The 21175-nt window shown below is 37.0% G+C and overlaps 1 protein-coding gene across 4 annotated transcripts in view; it reads left to right on the top strand.

Annotated features, from left to right (window-relative positions):
- The window catches only part of dclk1a (doublecortin-like kinase 1a), a 433299-nt gene that overhangs the window by 270951 nt on the left and 141173 nt on the right, over positions 1-21175 (top strand). For all 4 annotated transcript variants that reach the window (XM_051926745.1, XM_051926741.1, XM_028799297.2 and 1 more), the window contains one exon: positions 15452-15568. In XM_051926745.1, coding sequence (XP_051782705.1) covers positions 15452-15568 — 117 coding nt within the window. The remainder of the gene's footprint in view (positions 1-15451; positions 15569-21175) is intronic.

Genomic DNA, 21175 nt, shown 5'->3' on the forward strand with positions numbered 1-21175 from the left:
TGGTAGGTCCAAAATCCCAACTTTCTAAGGCATCCAATTTCTCTATTTCTGTTGATGGTACACTTGTCAAACCTGCTCCTGTTGTCAGAAATCTTGGTGTTTTGTTTGATTCATCACTTAACTTTGAGATACACATTAGGTCTCTTTCCAAAATTTCATTCTATCCTCTCCGTAACATTGCCCACCTCCGTCCATTTCTGTCCTTTAATGATGCTCAAACTCTGGTTCATTGTTTCATAAAGTCTTGTGTTGATTACTATAACTCCCTTTTCATTGGCCTACCTGCAAAATCTATACAGAAGCTACAGTATATTCAGAACTCTGCAGCTAGAGTCCTCACCCATAGAAAGCGTTTTGCTCACATCTCCCCTGTTCTCTCCCAGCTTTACTGGTTACTGGTTCCATCAAGGATTAAATACAAAATTCTGCTTCTCACCTTCAAAGCCCTACATAACTTTGCCCCCCTCTACCTCACTCAGCTACTAGCTCCTTACACTCCTTGATGCTCTCTCAGGTCCTTGAGCAGCAATCTCCTTACTGTCCCACGCACCAGACTCTCCACCTTGGGAGGGCAGGTCCTTCAGTGCTATAGCCCCTCAACTCTGGAATTCTCTTCCTCAGTATCTCCGAGATTGCTCCTCTTTCTGCACTTTTAAATCTCAACTGAAAACTTTCCTCTTCTACGAACTTTTGTCATCTGTGTAATTTTTTTTTTTACTTTGTATGTAAAGCGACCTTGGGCTTGTGAAAGGCGCTCAATAAATGTAACTTAATAATAATAATAATAATAATATTATTATTATTATTATTTTTATCTTTGGCTGCTGGCCATCTTTCTGCTCCAAAGCCCATTCCTCAACTTTTGATAAACACTCACTCAGATTGTTCACTTTCTTATTCTTTTCAAAAGGCATTGTATATTTTTACAGTGCCCTGATAGGATTTTATACTGTTTTATTCTGCCTGCTTTGCAAACTTACCCCTAAATTTATGAATTTATCTCGTACTCTTAACTTTGTCTGACTCATGGTTGCCTTGTCTCCTTCCTTACAGTGCTGTGTTTTAGCAGTTGGGTTTGTAAAGACTCTTACTTTGCATTCAGAATTTGCCTGGTATAGTTTCAACCTCATCCTTGTGACTTTAAATGCATCATTTGGCATTTTTGTTTCTTTTGTCTTCACTTAAATTGGGATTTTGTTTTTATTTTAGTGATACTGTAGCACAGTGGTTAGCACTTTTGATTCCCATCTTTTACGACCCTCTCCTAGTTGAAATTTTACTGTGTCAATGTTGCTTTGTGTGCAGATCCCTCTGTTAACCTTCCATATCCTCAGCATGGGCAGGTTAAATTGATTTGTGATTTGCTCACTCAATAAGAGTGGCTGAGTCATTGTACATTTTGACCATTTCCTCTTTTAACGATATATTTTGGATTTCAGATGTTTAAAAAATTCATACTTTTTACTTGGCTTGTTTGTAACTCTGAGGGAATTCAATGGAATTTAGCACTGATTGGTCTCAGTGGTGAAATGGCTGTCACTCACAAATAAAAGAAATGTGTGCATTTACAATTAAATCATTGTTTTTGATTAACAGACTGCCAAAGTACTCCAGTGGGGATTCTCTTAGGCTTGTGTTTCAGTCAAAGTTAACACTTGCTTAGTGTGATGCATTCTGTATAAGCCCACATGCTGTAGGAGGCTATACAGAATTTGATTTGTTATATTTTTCATTACATTTAGGCAGATTTCAGTCAGCACCTTTGCTTATTTAAATCTGAGTGTAAAACCCTGAGGAGACCCTACTTTTAAAAAAACTGACTGTAGAGAGAGAGAGAACTGAGGAGCACAACTGCTTGTGAAGTGTTTTAATGACTAATGATTACCAGGTCAACATCGTTGCTTTAGGATACTTTTACACCACGATCAGTTATCTATGATAACGATCTTTTGTTTATATTGTTGTATTTTCTCATATTATTTCTGCCACATAACCTTCGCGATGGACCTTTCTTGTTCATAACAAAACTTAACCAGCCCAGTGTTCAGTTTCATTATTATAAAATATATACAGTATGATGCAATGCTACTCAACAATTTGATCACAAGCACTGATTTGTTGTAATAAAGTCAGATTTTATATAAGATAATGCCAATAAACTATGTGAAGAGATTAAGTAAAGATACTGGACTGATATACCATTGTGCATCTTTCTTTGTAACTGATGACAAGAGGATGTCAGGGAGCCCAGGAGTTAACTACCATTTCTCATTTTCACTCGGAATATTGCAAGAAAAATGTATCATCACTGGCCTCCATGCCTGTTTTCCTCTAGGGGCGATAGCTCCCTGGTTGGAATAAGTTATTTTGCAATTGCGGTGTCTTAAGTAACCCGAAACTATATAGATATAATATTAAAAGGCGATACCTCTCACCTAGTGATACGGCGGTAAGAAATCACATAAGAGAAAGTAACTTAGCTTTCTTTAATGACGATTTATGCGGCATTACAGGCGAAGGAAGCCAAATGTCAAGACAATTACCAAAGTGGGATCTCGATGTATACAGTCTGCCATTTTCATCGCTGCGCTGGAAGGGTTTTCAGGACAGGATGACGATATCCCCCATCTGTCCATGGGCTTAGAGGTGTTTGGCTGCTGTCCAAGTCTTTTGTACTGTTTTCTCCACGTGCAGGCTTCCATGTAAGCAAATAGTCCAATTCCAAACAAGCAAAGAAGATCTTATGCTGACTCTTAACAGATGACAAATAGTATACATCTGTCTTCAGGCTGACTGCACGTTCCCCCAGCTGTCTTTGTCTATCTTGTCCTATGTTTGGCCTAACAATTCTAAATGCTGAGCCCCTTTGTACTAAATCTGGCTCAGCTGTGCATGTAAAAAGAAAAGAAAAAACATTTAAAATGTCTGCACAGAGCACAGTGACATTAAACTTATTTTTCTGATTACAATGCCATACCAAACTAATAAGGGATTAATGAAAAATTGCCAAGTGGGCCATTAGTCTGTCTTTATTTTATACCATACACTATCATTAATATTGTATAAACATGTATTTCAAAGCAACAACATAAAGTTGCAATACAGGATAAATTACTGGAAAGAGCACACCAAACAGAACTGGAAAATACATAGTAGAAAATTGAGTGGATTGAATATCTGTCCAGCCATAGATGAGCTTTACCCAGTGTCTGGCATTGTACATGCAATTCTATCTTCACTGGGAATCAGCTGCCCCTGCAGCAGATACTGAGACATCCATCCCAATAACACAATATGTAAATATGGGTGTGACCCCAGTGTGTGATGTTCCTGAACTCACACCTCGTGTAATATCAAATAGGATATAAGTGCTTTGTTTACTTTGTATTCATAACAAGATGGGCTTACATCTGAATGTAGCTGCATTCATGTGTGTGATCTCACATACATAAAGAAGCTATAATACTGGATGCTTGAGCATGTAAATGTTACGGTTAACAATTCTAAGTAAGGTTTCAATAAGCTCAGATTGCCAACATTTTTGTTTTTGTGCACATAATATAAATGTAAAGGTTGACATTTTGGTTTGAAGACACATGGGAGAAGAAAAGATCAGATTCTTCACAAAGAAAATTTATTTTAGCAAAAAAGAGATATTCATTTTATCTTGTTTTCTAATTAGAAGTCTACAGCAAATCATTGAATTTTTACCTATGGATAAAAAAACAGCAAGAAGCAAAAATAAAAATGCTACAGTAATAAAGACTGGTGTTTCTGTAAGGACATGGAGATCTGGTAGTATATACTGTAACATTCAGACTTAATAGCAGTACTTTAACTTGACCTTCATTATAACAAGTAGTGATTTTAACAGGACAGAATGAGTACCTAAATAGTGAGAAAAAGAGAGATAAAAGGCACTATAAGGTATTATTAGAGACAAAATGACATAATATAGACAGCAATGAAAGGAACTACACAAGATAAGACATGGATAAACATACTGTAAAATAGATGGTTAGGAAAGTTATTCGATAGATAGATATGAAAGTAACTACATAATAAACAGATACTGTAGATCTTCATCCATCCTATGTGTTCTGTTCCAATTATTGAATGGTCATGCCTTTGCTCTGTGGGGTGGTCGTTCGTGCTCCAGAAAGTCAAACAATAATTGGATTTTGTTGTAGCCTGATGACACTCTTTACCAGATTTTTGAGTAGCTTATTTAGGGTCCTGACATTTTTGTGATTGTTTGAATGTTCTCCAAGTACTCAGATGTATGCTTAGGGTCAGCCAGTAGCAGCATTGTTAGTCTTACTTCAAATGATCAAAAAACCTAATCTACAGTACTGATTAAAGAAAAGAACCGAGACTCTCAGAATTGGGAAAGTAAGGCCACATAGGGCTAGAGATTAATCTTAGAAAAGGACGCTGTGGACAGAATGGCAACAAATGCTTATGACATCAAAAAATATTGTAATAAAGTGTATTCCATATCTATCTATCTATCTATCTATCTATCTATCTATCTATCTATCTATCTATCTATCTATCTATCTATCTATCTATCTATCTATCTATCTATCTATCTAGGATTCACACGACTCTATTGAAAGTGCTTTTTGCTAGATATTTTTTGCTTTCCCTTCACGGGATGTTTTCAGTGGTGTCTCCTTGTAAGGACATTTCAGCTGACTACTGCTTAATTATGAATTGGAGATCCACAGATTACACCAAAGTGACCATTTCCATTTGCAGTGGTCTGGTGCCCTGCCCAGGGATTTGTTCCTGCCTTGCACCCTGTGTTGGCTGGGATTGGCTCCAGCAGACCCCCGTGACCCTGTGTTAGGATATAGCGGGTTGGATGACTGACTGACTGACCATTTCCATTCCATCTTAAAATATGCATTTTAATGGTCTATAGAGTCATTGAGTATCTATTCAACCATTGCTACTTCTTCTGAATCATGCAAGGTGATATTAGGGATCCAACTCTTCCTAAATAAGCCATTTGATAATGAAGGAACAACTGCTAGGAAGAGGGCATCCATAGTTAGTAGACTTAGTGGCTTCAGCTTCATTCAACTGATTTGGATTGTAATGAATTCACCTGATACATTAGCATAGTGTATCTTAGTAAAGTCACTGTACTCATATTTGGAACACCTATTTGCTGTTATTTTGGGTTGAGGGGATTCTCCAAGATTTTCCATAATAATATTTTCTAATCAGAAACCCACACTGACTACTTTACAAACACAGAATTATTGGATAATTGTTTCTTCTGGTTATGTAACTCATCAGTATAACATATTTACTCAGGTGAAGAGACTGGACCTAGTGCTTTAGCTACTAGTTGTGATGGACATCCTGGCAGACTTCATGCTTCCTTAAAATGACCTTAGGTACCCACTTTGTTACACTATGGTATTACATCTTCCTTTGCCTAATTTGGTCTTAACCTCTGTGTTTGCTGGATGTAACATGATTCTGAAAACTGGTTTGCTTGCTAGCTTTCCTCATGTGATGGTGTTATCTGACTTCTTAGTACTGCGCATGATTATACTGACTGCAAACACAGAAATGTCAGCCAAAAGTCAGGTTTATTCCAGAAATCTTTTCCATCTGTCTTTCATTTTGCAGGCTTCTGCAGATTAGAAGATTTTAGTTTAGATGACTGATTTCAGAGAATGCCAGCTAGTCCAAGTTTCAAAGGCAGCAGTGTTTGCTACAATAATGTCATGAGTGGATGGATAACAGTTACAAAACGAAACCTAAGATCATTACCATGGCTGACTTTGACGTATGTTTTTTAAACATAATAGACTCCATACAATAATAAGAAAGGTGAATTGGCATCACTTCCAATTAAATGTTACTGGAACTCCTTGAACACTGAATATGTAAGCATGATGAGCAGGTAGGCCATTTCATAGCTAGCTGCTTTATTTTAAAAGAAAAATTTAGAATTAGAAATAAAAAAATAAGTTTGAGCACAATATGTTAAATTATGTTAAGACTGTGTGCAACCTTTATTTTTATTCTGTATTGTGTCTTCCTATAATAAGCACCACCCCAAGGCTCTTTACAGGCAAGGGCAAATGATATATGTAATTGTTTACATTTATTTTCTACAATTAGAACAGAAATGAAGTGTAGTGACTCACGCATACCGCACAGTGAGTCAACCTCCGAGACTGAACTGTGGCGTAAAGTCCAATCCAAGTATATGAACTTTTATATTTTGAGCTTCCATCAGTTTGATATGACTTAAGCTTCTTATGGTCTTTTGGTATAGATAGATAGATAGATAGATAGATAGATAGATAGATAGATAGATAGATAGATAGATAGATAGATAGATAGATAGATACTTTATTAATCCCAAGGGGAAATTAAAATTTAATTTAGGTGATGAAAAGTTTTGAGCCTTGTGAAGATTATTTTTTAACAACATAATACTCATGATTCTTTTGTGTGTCACTCAAATAAAAATGTTCAGTTTTGATTGTGTAACCAATTTTCTGCAGGTGGTTCAATGTCTTCATTATTAGTACAGTGAATTCCACAAAGGTAGCTCTTTAAATTGGAGAACAGATTGTAGTGAAATGGGAGAGTGTTTGGAGAAGATGGTTCAAATGGCTTCTAATGGCTTTTTTTCGTGTGTACAATTTGCAGGTCAGCTTTTGTGCCTTGTTCAGTAGAAGTAGAAGGGGAATGTACGACAGTTTTCCACTCCCTGATTGATGGCTGCAAACTCCAAAGCACATCCACACAATACTGACCGGTTATGTGGGCCTTTTTATAAATGCAACCAATTATGACTTTACCCAATTGTCATAAAAAATGTGCGTGTGATATTGCCGCCACTGACTTGAACTTTGAATTTCTGAGGTATTGGACAATCATCATGCCCTGATTGTTGGTTTGGGACTAGGTCACAGTTAAGGTATCCAAGTTAAATTTCTAGTTATGGAATGAGTCTTAAATGTGTCCAAGTTCAAACTCATTAGCCTGAGATTATTCCTACTGTTATGTGGGCCAGGATTTTCAAATGACAGAAGTAGTTGAACAACCAGTAAATGTAAAAACCTAAATGTTTTGTTCTTTTGGACATGTCACACTGTTCCAGTAATTTAAACTTTATGTTCTGATTCCTTTGGCTCAGTCTTATTATTTGTATGGTATGTACATGTGCTGCAGATTTTTGTGTCTTTGCTTTCTTCTTCCCAGATCCTTTTCAACTAAAAGCTCTCACTTTGGGGCATGTCTGTGGAGACAGAAGCCCAGTGCCTGGTGCATCTTTCTATCGCCTGTTTTTTCTTTTGTTGTTGTTTTTTTTGGGACAGTACTGTTATTTAATATCAGGTTCAACCAAGAAAAGCTTAACCTTGAATGTTTAAAGTTTTTTTTGTTCCCCATCTGGGTTGGTAATCATTCAGCTGCTTATATCCCTAATGTTTATATTTTTCATTTATAGAAGAGTAATTTCAGTGTTTAAATATGGGGATATTGAAGGGTCGATTGCTTCTAGCTCTTGCAATGGGATGCTGGTTGTTTGGTGTTTATTTAATGGTTTGCTCACCCATGGTTGCTACCAGGTTTATTGTTCTGAGATTTTCAGCTGACCTATTTCTTTCATTAATAAACACATGTGCAAAACCTGGGAAGGCTGTGGGGATGTACTATACCTGCTTCAATGTAGGCTCTATTTGGGTAGTGTATTTTATGTGATCCTGGACAAGCACTGGGGATAGTCCTGATGGTGCGCCATTTGTCAGTTTTTTTTTTCTTTTTTTACCTTTTCTTCACTTCTTCCATGTTTTCTGATATGCCTAATAATTTTTGTTCAGTTCTCTGGGATGAGAAATATCACCTTAGTTTGTCAGAATTTTCTGGGTCTTAGACTAAACACAAAGCAATCAGCCACAATTAATTATTTTCTGATTCAGGAAAGCTGATATTGTTGCCTTACTGGAAACATGGTTGCTGCTTAAAACACTTGCCTTGCCTTGGGAACAAGCATTATCAAATGGTTATTTCATTTTGTGCCCTGTCCAGTAAGCATCCTTCTGAAAGACAACATTCTAATTCAAAACCATAGTTGTCGTGGCCTGGTCAGTTGTGCTGTTTATTAATTAAAATCCTGTTTAAGGAAGCTAATGCTGCATTATGTGCTGATTATGCTCCAACCTTATCCCAAACATCATTTTCCCTATTCTAACTAATCAACTTCTAATTTTTGACGGTAAATGAATAAACAAATCATTAAATTAGTAAATGTAAGGAAGCATGAATGGTTAGATCAATGATGAATTAATTGAGCTTATTTGGTACATGCGCGATATATATTGTGACAGTAGGGGGTGCCCGTCGACCCCTGAACCCGCAGACAACACGCCCAAACACCAGGTAAAAGTCCCAATATTAGGTTTATTACAATAATAATGTGCACAAAGCACCTCCACTCTCACAATACTCACTAATAAATCAATACAATCAATTATTATAACAATCCTCCACTCTACCCAGCAGCTCTGTCGCACTCCCTCCCAACTCTGGCTCAGTCTGTTGGGGTTTCCCATAGTCCTTTTATATTCCTTGACCCAGAAGTGCTTCTGTCCCTCAGTCCATGTGATTTCATAGCATTTCTGAGTCAGATGAAAGCTTCTTACTTTCTTCAGCCCGGAAGTACTTCATTCCTTCTGTCTCCGTGATTAGGGAGTACTTCCGGGCTATAATAAAAACCATTGTGCCTCCCTGCAGCGTCCCCTGGCAGCCCCCACGGTATCCAGCAGGGCTGTGCAGTAAAATTCCATTGTCCATGATGCCCTGCTGGAATTCGGGGCATCTCCATGTTGCAGGGAGGACTATATCTAGTGGCGTGGGGGTATTGGCCGGGATAAACTGCCGGCCATATATCACTATATATATATATATATATATATATATATATATATATATATATATATATATATATATATATATCATCTACTAAATATACTCCCTCTCCACTGTGTGAACATACTCCTCATTCTACCTGCTGCTTTGCAAATTAATATCTGATATAAAAAGATAAATAATATCTTTCAGTTGATGAATCTGTCTCCTAAGGAATTCACATTTTATTCCATCCGACTATACTCTCATTCCAGGGTAGATTATATTTTTGGGTCTTGTACATTTCACTCATCTTAATATCTAATGCCTGTTTAACTACAACATCTCTCTCAGACCACAAATTGTCCCTTTCCCTACTGTATTTTCATGTTGTTACCATACCATACAGTTAGCTGGCAGTTTATAATTACTTTTTGATCCCATACTCTGGTAGGTGTTATCAAGTAAAATGCCAAATCAAGTAGTTTTATTATGTTACCATCCATACACAGTAATGCAGCTTATAGTGACACTCAATAATATTCCCCAGGATCTGCAGTGCAACATATACATAAACACAGGACAAGTGCAAGACAGGTAACCTACTATACTAAGCTATACTATACAATACTATATGATACTAACCTATAAATAGATAAATATATACATGAGTAATAAATAATAGACAACTGAATAGATAGCAATAAATTGACCTAGACGGTAATAAACAAATAAATAATAACAACAACTAATAATACAAAACAAGATTAGTAACAAGTGTAACAAATGTACTAGATATAACTAAGCTTCTAGAAGCAGATCTGTGGTCAGGAGGGCAACACAAAGTTCAGTGTCCCAGATAGCCACAGGGTAACAGCTGTTGCAGAACCTGGCAGAATTGGCTCAGATGCTTCAGTACCTTTGTCAGATGGAAGTGTGACAAAGACACTTTGTGAGGGGAATAAGTGGTCATCAATTGTAGAAGGGTTAATATCAGTTCTGGCTGATTCATTGGTTCTGCTTTTGTCTGGATAGTAGTTAAAAGGGGTAATTTGAGAGTTTTCTATGAGATATGTATCTAGTTTAGCATACTTCCATGAACAAAAGACTTTTGAGACAGAGTCCTATCTCACCCCAGTATGATCAATCCTGACTACAAACTTTTGATTTGTAACATGAGGATAGAAGTGATTCAGTTCTGTTGCAGAATGCTTAATTCGACGTTCACCGTATACAAGCCAGGGATTAGAAAAAAAAACATGATAGACTATACATATGTAATCCTAGTACATTAGAACACTCTAGACGAGAACAGGCCATTCAGCCCAACAAAACTCGCCAGTCCTATCCACTTATTTCTTCCAAAAAAACATCAAGTTGAGTTTTGAAAGTCCCCAACGTTTTACTGTCTACCACACTACTTGGTAGCTTAGGTAGGATTGTGTTCTTGGAGTTAGGCCTTGTAAGATACTGGCTGTTTGGCAGCTTAAGTGTAATGCTTCTACTACCATCTTTTCTATTCAGAATACACCATGAATTAAAACAAGATAAGTAAATGTTTTGCCAAGTTCAACTCTGATTTATTTTCTGAACATTCCAATATACTCCCAGTTGATACTAACTCTTTTTTATTTAAGTTTACTGTCACTAGACTCTCCAAGGATAAAGCCTTCACTTTGCATTCCCCTTTTACTGTGGCTGAATGTAGAGGCGTTAGATTCCTTGCATTCTGGAAAGGCTCCAGCCTTGGAAAAGATGTAGACTATAAACTCCTTTCCACATTTTGGAAACAACTACTGGACTTTTTTTTCAAATATGTAATGCTGCTTCTCCTTCATTGGTTTGAACAATTTCTTTTAACACTACCTTGATCACCCAACTTTTAAAGTAAGACCAAGAGCTCATTCAACTATCTCATTGAGAAATTTGGATACAAACTTGCTAACAAAGCCCCTGGCATGTCAACTTCAATTAGGAATCTCCAAATTAATTTACACAGACCAGACACATGAGCAACTATATGCCAGTAAGCTTAACGTGCTTCACAGGAAAATTAATGGAAGGAATTATTAAGGATAAGATTAAGCAGCACATTAGTTTTTCTGAACATTCAGCATGGGTTTAGATGAGGGAGTTTTACTAACATGCTGGAATTCTATGACAAATCAACAAAAGGATATGATCAAAGTGGAGCATATGATATTATTTATCTGGGCTTTCAGAAAGAATTTGATAAGATACCACATCAAAATAAAAGAAGTGAGAGTAGATGATTGCAGAATTGACTTAGACACAGGAAGCAGAGGGTGATGGTACCAGGAACCTTATCAGAATTAGCTGATGTTAAGAGTGTTGTTCCACAGGGGTCAGTGCTTGGGCCGCTGCTATTTTTAATATATATAAATGATTTAGATAGGAATATAAGTAACAAGCTGGTTAAGATTGCAGATACCAAGATAGGTGGATTAGCAGATAATCTGGAATCCGTTATATCATTACAGAAGGACTTGAATAGCATACAGGCTTGGGCAGATTTGTGGCAGATGAAATTTAATGTCAGTAAATGTAAAATATCACACATAGGAAGTAAAAATGTTTGGTTTGAATACACAATGGGCGGTTTGAAAATCGAGATTACACCTTATGAGAAGGATTTAGGCGTCATAGTGGACTCTAAACTATTAACTTCCCAACAGTGTTCAGAAGCCATTAAGAAGGCTAACAGGATGATAGGTTAAATAGCACAATGTGTGGAGTACAAGTCACAGGAGGTTCTGCTCAATCTTTATAATGTACTGGTGAGGCCTCATCTGGAGTACTGTGTGCAGTTTTGGTCTCCAGGCTACAAAAAGGACATAGCAGCACTAGAAAAGGTCCAGAGAAGAGCGACTAGGCTGATTCCAGGGCTACAGCGGTTGAATTATGAGGAAAGGTTAAAAGAGCTGAGCCTTTACAGTTTAAGCAAAAGAAGATTAAGAGGTGACATGGTTGAAGTGTTTAAAATTATAAAGGGAATTAGTACAGTGGATCGAGACTGTTATTTTAAAATGAGTTCATCAAGAACACGAGGACACAGTTGGAAACTTGTTAAGGGTAAATTTCGCACAAACATTATTTTCTTTACACAAAGAACGATAGAAACTTGGAATAAGCTACCAAGTAGTGTGGTAGACAGTAAGACGTTGGGACTTTCAAAACCGCTGTCCTGATGACCCTGTGGAGTGCTTTTAACATCGGCCAGTTCTGAAAAGGTTCCTCACACCATCACCCTCTGCTTCCTGTGTCTGAGCCAATTCTTCACCCATCTAAAAAACATCACCCTGAACTCCCACTTCTTTTAATTTGATGCCCAACCTCTCATGTGGCACCTTATCAAATGCTTTCTGAAAGTCCAGATAAATAATATCATATGCTCCACTTTGATCGTATCCTTTTGTTGCCTCCTCATAGAATTCCAGCATATTAGTAAAACACGACCTCCCTCTTCTGAACCCATGCTGAGTGTTCAGAATAACTCCTGTCCTTGCCAGGTGTTGCTCAATCTTATTCTTAATAATTCCTTCCATTAATTTTCCTGTGATGCATGTTAAGCTTACTGGCCTATAGTTGCTTGGATGTGCCCTGTCACCCTTTTTATATAATGGGATGATATTTGCCATTTTCCAGTCCTTCAGAATCTCTCCAGTGCGCAGTGACTTCCTAAAAATATGTGTCAAGGGTTTATATATGTACTCGCTAACCTACTTAAGAACGCAAGGGTAAATATTATCTATTGTCTCATGGATGGGAGCCATGACTTGGTGTCTACATAGTCCATGCAAGACTCATTCTACACACTAGTCGATACATTGGGCATCCACTATTGCTAGGCCTTGCTTTTGAGTATTCTTAAAAATGGATTTAACTGACTCTTACCTAACAGCTATAGTGTCTTCTATCTTATGTGCCATCTGTATTTGAGTCTCTTAATAGTTTTCCTCCAAAGCGTAAATGTTTATTTCTGTTGTCATTTTAGAAGCCCACACATAGCTTAGGTCATCTTCCAGATTACAATTTGTATTGAAATTCTTTTGACTATGTCATATGAAGAGGATTTGGCTCAGTACATTTTGGATTAGCAAATATGAATCTCTGAAGGCTTATTGGTCATGTAGAGCTGGTGTTATAATTTTTTGAGTTTTTCAGTTTTATTGCTGTAATGTTGATTTGCTGACATCATTGTGGCACCATTTCTTATTTTCATGTCTACAGCAATGTGTAATTTTCCATGGTATTCTTGCTTTAGCTCCTTGATTCTTATTGTTAACCATGGTACCATCACCAGCTATGTGTTTACATTTCAGCATGCGCATGAAATCATCATGGACACACTTTTTAGCATACTGGTGCGTAGCTCAATGTGTCCAATCTTTTTGATATTATAAAGAACTTCACAACACTTATTTTCAAAATATTTTGTTAAGGAAAGGCTTAATTAGGTTTGCATTTTAACTTCTTAGTTTCGTTTTCTCAACCTTGGTTTTGGCCACTGGCATTTCGGATCTCCTGACTTTGGCTATTGCTTGTTTAAACAGATACAATTTTTGTTTTTCCTACTGATTATTCATCTCCTGGTCCTCTATCTTTTGTTTTTTTAGTACCCTAAGTTCTTGTCTATAAGCCGGACTCATGTATTAGCCGGAGACCAAAAATCATACGAATTTTTAAAATAAAATCGTATCATAGATAAGCCGGACTCATGGATAAGCCGAACGTACTATAACCTATAACTAATAGAAGGGAGGGAGGTCAGTGGTCTCACTCGCGCCCATTTAATTTCTTTAAGGGGGGAGAGAGTGTGAGATATTGCCGTCTCTCTCACTCCCCGCATGGCGCGGTTGGAGCGGCCGGAGCGCGTTCTTTCTGCTCTGGGCGTCGCCGAGTCAACACGAGCGCGTAGCGGTCATTTAAATTGTGATTTTATATGTAAGCATATTTAAATATATATCGCGGATTTCTGCGGACAATGGGTCTTTTAATTTCTGGTACATGCTTCCTCAGTTGGTTTGCCCAGTTGATTTCATACAAGGGACACTATTGGCAGATGGCTGAGAAGCTACCCGGCTTACTTTCTCTCTCTCTCTCTCTCTCTCTCTCTCTCTTGCGCTGACGTAGGGGGGTGTGAGCAGGGGGGCTGTGTGCAGCTGCTTCCTGAAAGAAATGCTGCACGGAGCTTCGCATACTTAAAAGCTCAAAGGGCACGTATTGATTTTTTTTATCTGTATCTCTCTCTCTCTCTCTCTCTCTCTCTCTCTCTCTCTCTCTCTCTCTCTCTCTCTCTCCCTGCTCCTGACAGAGGGGGTGTGAGCTGCCGCCTTCAACAGCTTTGTACCGGCGGTGCTTCGCATACTTAAAAGCCAAAAAACCCTATTGATTTTTTTTTTGACTGCTTGCTTTGCACTCCTTTGAAAAGGAAGATATGTTTGCATTCTTTTAATTGTGAGACAGAACTGTCATCTCTGTCTTGTCATGGAGCACAGTTTAAACTTTTGAAAAAGAGACAAATGTTTGTTTGCAGTGTTTGAATAACGTTCCTGTCTCTCTACAACCTCCTGTGTTTCTGCGCAAATCTGTGACCCAAGCATGACAATATAAAAATAACCATATAAACATATGGTTTCTACTTCGCGGATATTCTTATTTCGCGGGTGGCTCTGGAACGCAACCCCCGCGATGGATGTATAAGCCGGACTTATGTATAAGCCGATATTCTATTTTTTCATTTTCACAACTTTTTTCCTTAGATAAGCCGCGGCTTATTGACAAGAACTTAGGGTATTTGCATTGCTCCAATACATTTTGCCTTAACAGTAAAAAAAAAAAAATCAATTTCTAATACAATGTTTAAATTTGGGTGTTTTGGAATGTTACTTTACTTAGTTCTGAAACAAGAAAGATAAAGTATGCTATAAATCGCAAATGGCATTAACCTGTAATTTTCATATTTTAGTGTTACAACAGCTAATATTTGTCTACTTACAAAATTATAACCATTGATTTTTTTTTTCAGTATTATGCTTGATGTGTTTTGATTACCCTTAATGAGTTTTCTTCATCTCTTGGTAACAACAGGGTTATCAGATACCATCCCCCCTTTCAGGTCCAGAAGGTTTTGATTATGTCAGAGTGATTATAAAGTGCTAAGGTGGTTAAAATGATTTTCTTAATGAGTACTCACAAATAAAATGTGAACACTCATTGGTTTAAACATCCCTTCAGCTACTCAGGTTTTCCCCCTATTCTCACTGATTGGCAGGTTTGGTTTATTGGTACACATACTATAAAAGTTAAGTGTGCCTGATGATTGAATGCCATCCTTTTAAGGATTAGATCCTGCCGTTTCCTCTATGCTGTTGAGATTCCTTAATTGACTAGAAAAGGTTCAGAAAATGTTTAAATGAAAATGTGTTTATTATGCCTGTTAAAACTGATTTCTATTGGGGGACTTGCCTATCTTGTAATAATGTAAAATTAGGGTTTTATCTGATAAGCCTAATAATGAACTCATCCTGTTTGTTTTTCTTCACAGAATGTAGAGTAGTGAAGTCCACTTCATACAACAAAATTTCAACTGTCCCTGGTAGAAGTACTGCAAAGAGCCCTGGCCCTTCAAGGCGTAGTAAATCTCCAGCATCAACAAGTTCAGGTAAAGGGCATTTATGTGAAATTTGGTTCTTTTACTTTAAAAAGAGTATTTTGTAGTTCCTTTCCTTCCTTTGTAGTTCAGAGTATCAAAGAATTTTTACTAAAGTAGTAATATCATTTTTACTGTTCTCATCGAGTGGTGGCCTGTTGTAGTAGTGAGTTGGTTCCCCATTTACATTCATGAGAAAATTCAAGGACTCAATATGACATCCAAAGTGCTGCTATATCACCAAACCTTCTTTTTATTGTTCCTCTTCTATTTACTTTATTAATTAACGTGTTTTATTATCATATTTACACTTGACTGTCCCATAACATGTCATGTAAAGGGCATTTTTCTTTTTTCCTGTGTATTTAAAGAAGTGTATTTCAGTGCATTCTTTTCCATGCCAATTAATCCTGAGCATTTGTCTATAGCTTCATTGCTTAAATGTTTGTGCTCCCTTAATGGAAGGTTTGCTAAATACTTTTAGCCTTCTACTAGCTCTAGTTTTATTCCATCCAGTGGTATTCCTACAGACTTGTCCTTCTTTTCAAATGACTATTATGATCCTGATCTTTTTCAAGTTGTATTCCATGTTGTTGTGTTGCTGGCACTACGCTCTCTATAATTTCTTGAAGATTGCTTTCATTTCTGCAAGCAGGACTGTATCAGACATGTGCTTATAATTATTATATATATGTGTGTGTATGTGTGTGTGTGTATATATATATATATATATATATATATATATATATGTCTTTTTTACATCCCTGCTAGCTTCAGGTCATACATTCCTGGTAAGGCTTCAATTTCCAAGTATTCACTAAACAAATTAGAATGGGTGACAGTGTTCAACCTTCTCTTACTGCTCTTTTGATTCTGTAGAAATAGGAAATTCTGTGATTGGTTGCTAACACACATCTCCTCAGTTCATAGGATTTGAATTAATTTCCTTTCTGCCAATGAAATACCAGTGTGTCCCATAGGGCTTTGAAAATTAGCTGAGGGTGAATCTCTTTTGTATCTCAAATATGGTGTGTATCTGTACATTGGAGTGAACACTCGTTTCCTGTATCTAACATTGGTCTTACTACTCACTCTGTGGAGTGCACCCTTGTCCTACAGCTAAATGTAGGTTACTTAAACTATTATTTATTTAATTTATTATTAGGGTTAGATATTTACAGTATATATAGAATGCAGCTCAATGTGCTTTTAACAAAATTACAATACCAATTACTTTGGAAAAAAATCTATATATACTAGAAATTGTTAACGTTTATATTCTGCAAACCATTTTGTTTTTCTGCTAAAATGGATAACACAGTGAAATTTATAGAATGCAGATGACATACTTTATGAACTGGAGTGATCATTTTAAACTGAATAATTGTGCTGACGTGAACCACTATAGAATAATACAGGATACATAGACACAAATGCCATTCTGATTTCTTAGGTGAGATTAGTTCAGATCAGAGAATACTGATAACAGCAATGGAAAATTCAAATGAAATCAAAAGATTTTGTTACACTTCTAGACAATTTAATAAATGTACATCTTAATGTATTAAGTAATGAAAGGGTTTTTGGGTTATGGTATAATATGGTAAATTTCAGTATTATATGAAGTTTTAGAAAAAAACAATTGTTTAAAAAAATAGCCTGAACTTGTACGATAATCCTGCTTACTTGCACTCAGACATGCATCTGAGCTATTCTGCAAATGACATGCGCCAAGAGCACCCATTCTGACTATAAAATGTAAATCGTATCATAGTTTTCTCCAATTTGTTTTTCATAATTAACTTTGTCAGTGAAATTGTAGAGTACAGCTGTAGGACCAAGTAGGCATTTCTCATTTTGCTAGGCAATGTAGTGGCACTTAAGACCTGTTAAGAGAGCAGATTTTAAAGGGCCATAGAAATTCAGCTGCACCCCCAGCTTGCATTCATGAGAAAATAACTGCAGCTCTAACATTCTTGGTAAGCCTCATACTTCATCTGAAGAAGAACAACATCTACAAGAGAGGTGTAAATCAGAGTTGAATTGACATCTCTGTAGACCCACTGAGACATGGAGGTGTGAAATGGACACCTAAGTTCGAACAAAGAGCTATAATTCAATGAATGGCAACTTTGATGGAGAAAATAATGCACCAATGAAAAGGCACTGGCTCTGTAATTAGAAGTGACCTTGATCCAACCTGCAGAGTTTACACCTTCTAGCTCTCTCTTAAATCTAAAAAGCTCTTTGTTGAGCTGAAAGTTGGTAGTCTCAACCATATGTGGACATGAAAACTGAGACCCTTCTGCTAAGCCAAACTATGTGTCAGTATCCAAGCCCAGTCTGAGAAGCGTCATTATTTCAAGAAGAGAACCTCAGCATCAATAACACCTGTACCAGAAAGAGGATACAGCAAGGAGCCTAACGGAAAAAACATAGCACAACACAAACAAAGGACTACATTGCAAAGAAAAAACATGTACTGCAATAGAAGAGGAATCTTCCATTTGAACCTGAAGCAACAACAGCCTTCAAAACTGTTCATCTATGCCAAGATAAATTAGAACTCTAAATACAAAGTTGGTATTTCAAAACTTTACCTATGCAAAGACAATTAGAACCCTAAACATATAAGTAAACAGCCAGCTTCCTATATGTTTGTCTTGCGTCCTGTCTTCTGTATCAATATATATGCAGTTATCATATCTTTGTATTTATCAATAAATTGTATTACAGTGGAACCTCGGGTCATGACCGTAATTCGTTCCAAAACTCTGGTCGCAACCCGAGTTGGTCGTGACCCGAACTAATTTCCCCCATAGGATTGTATGTAAATGCAATTAATCCGTTCCAGACTGTACGAACTGTATGTAAATATATGTTTTTTAAAGATTTTTAAGCAAAAAATAGTTAATTATACCATAGAATGCACAGTATAATAGTAAACTAAATGTAAAAACATTGAATAACACTGAGAAAACCTTGAACAGAGAAAACTAACATTGCAAGAGTTCACGCTACAACCTTAAGAACTGTTTGTACAAGAACCTTACGAACCGCTCGCTGTAAACACTTTTTTTTAATGAGTTTTAAGCAGCATAGAAAGCAGAGAAAGGAAAAGATTTAATATTAAGTAATGATAACTACAGAAATATGGAAAAGGTACAGAATCTCAATTAATTAATCTATAATAATAAAAGGCAAAGTCCTCACTGACTGACTGACTCACTCACTCACTGACTGACTCATCCCTAATTCTCCAACTTCCCGTGTAGGTGGAAGGCTGAAATTTGGCAGGCTCATTCCTTACAGCTTACTTACAAAAGTTAGGCAGGTTTCATTTCGAAATTCAAAGCGTAATGGTCATAACTGGAACATATTTTTTGTCCATACACTGTAATGGAGGAGGCGGAGTCACGTATCGCGTCATCACGCCTCCTACGTAATCACGTGAACTAAAAACAAGGAAGAGATTTACAGCACGAGTCACGCGGGAACGAAGGTAAATGACGTTAATTTTTGACTGTCTTTTAATACTGTGTAAGCATACATATTAACACGTGCAATTAAACGTGTGCATTTACGGGGTGATTTCTCAGGCTTAAAAGCTCACCTTTTATCAAACGCGGGAACAAAGGTAACTGACGTTGTTCACTGTCTTTTAATACTGTGTAACCATACATATTAACACATGTCCAATTAAACGTGTGCATTTACGTGGTGATTTCTCAGCCTTAAAAGCTCGCCTTTTACTAAAAAGGTAAATGCAAAACTATTTTCAATCAGTTTATTGAAACGCTCCCGTTAATGATTGCAATAACATATTCGCGAGATAAAACAATGAAGTAGGGGGAAATGGAGGAACAGCCGCAAACAGCGAAGAGCAAAAAATTTATTAAACAATTGAGAACGGAGCGAGTTAAGCATACAAGCATGTTCATAAGGGAAACAAAGCACGGTGATAAACGTAAGTTTAAATTATGTTTATAGAAACGCTCCTGCTGCGGATTGCAATAACATATTCGCGAGATAAAAGTTTAATGAGAAGACACGAGGTATAAACGAACCACACGCCGTGGCGCAACGTTAGGGGCAACAGTTTCAACCATTCTATGATCTGCTTCTCGCAACTGAAAGACGGCACATGGCGGATGTTAGCCGACTTGCTGACCGCAACGTTAGGGGCTTCAAGTATGGCGCTGACGCCACATCTCAGTGCCAACACTTTGCAGACTGTACTTAAAAGACACGCCCTCCTCACTGGACAGTTAAAAACACCAATCAAACTAACGATGACATCAAGTATTACCCAATCAAAAGTAGGAAAGGAGGCATCTTCATAAAATGTGTGTGGGATGATTTGCATGAGACGCTGCTTTAAAAAAAAAATGATTACAAAAATACGGGATAAATCCCGTCCAGTATTGATTCAAAACGGGACGCGCAATTTCATTGTCAAACGCGGCACGATTCCGTATTTTAAAGGACGGGTGGCAACCCTACAGTGCCAGGTAACCACCCATACAATCAGATTGTGATTCAGACTAGGAATGCAATGAATGTAATTACCCCGATCTACATACAAGGCGAAAGTCTTGCAACATTCAAAGATGATGGTTTGGGATAATTAGTACTTATTAAGTACACCATGGAACATAAAAGAGCTTATGAAGCCTTGAACCGAAAAAAGCAACATCTCAGAGATCGTACAAAAAAAAAAGGAGGTAATGTCGTTTTACTCGCTGTAGATTTTAGTGAAACATTACCAGTTATTCCACGAGGGAGACCAGCAGATGAACTCAACGCTTCTTTAAAATCCATGCTTCTCACACGGTCGGTTGTATGTCGCGTGTTCTCGGGTAGGTACACCAAAAAATGTATACATTTAAGCATGTAATGGGCAAAGAAAAAATGAGGTATACCCGAAGGCACTGCAGTAGTACTCAATGTAACTTTACTTCTTAAATGTTAATGTTTTACTGTTTAATAATTTATACGCTTCTTATATATTGTTCAAATTCTTTTATCAAAATACCAGTGACAGCGCAATGCACGATAACATGGAGTGAATACACCATACGCATCTGCCCACGGCCGCCCTGGTGTGCGCAGATAGGAGTTGATTCTAAAATAAAATAAACATAAAAAGAGTAATACAATCATCACCCATAAAGCGGATAGCAGACGTGACGTATTATATGTGTACCACATTTCAAGTCAATAGGTGAAACAGTTTGCAAGCTACAGGTGATTTAAATATCCTGGACAGACCAACGAAAAGCCACGGTAGCAAATTATACAAGAAGATTTTACTGTTTAATTATTTATATTTATATGAAATGTGCTTCTTATATATTACTTCATATTCTCATATGATAATGATGTTATAATATATCTGTATATGTGTGTATATGTGTGTGTATATGTGTATATGTATATATATATGACAGCAACACTCATAACAATGACAACACAATTACATTGACAATCATGTTACGTTATTTTTAAAATGTTTCCTTTACTTTTTCATAACCTCTTTAACACACTACTTCTCCGCTGCGAAGCGCGGGTATTTTGCTAGTTGATAAATAAATGCTTACCAGATTTTGTAGTAATTTT

The sequence above is a fragment of the Erpetoichthys calabaricus genome, chromosome 4 (genome assembly GCF_900747795.2).
Source record: "Erpetoichthys calabaricus chromosome 4, fErpCal1.3, whole genome shotgun sequence".
Lineage (NCBI taxonomy): Eukaryota > Metazoa > Chordata > Cladistia > Polypteriformes > Polypteridae > Erpetoichthys > Erpetoichthys calabaricus.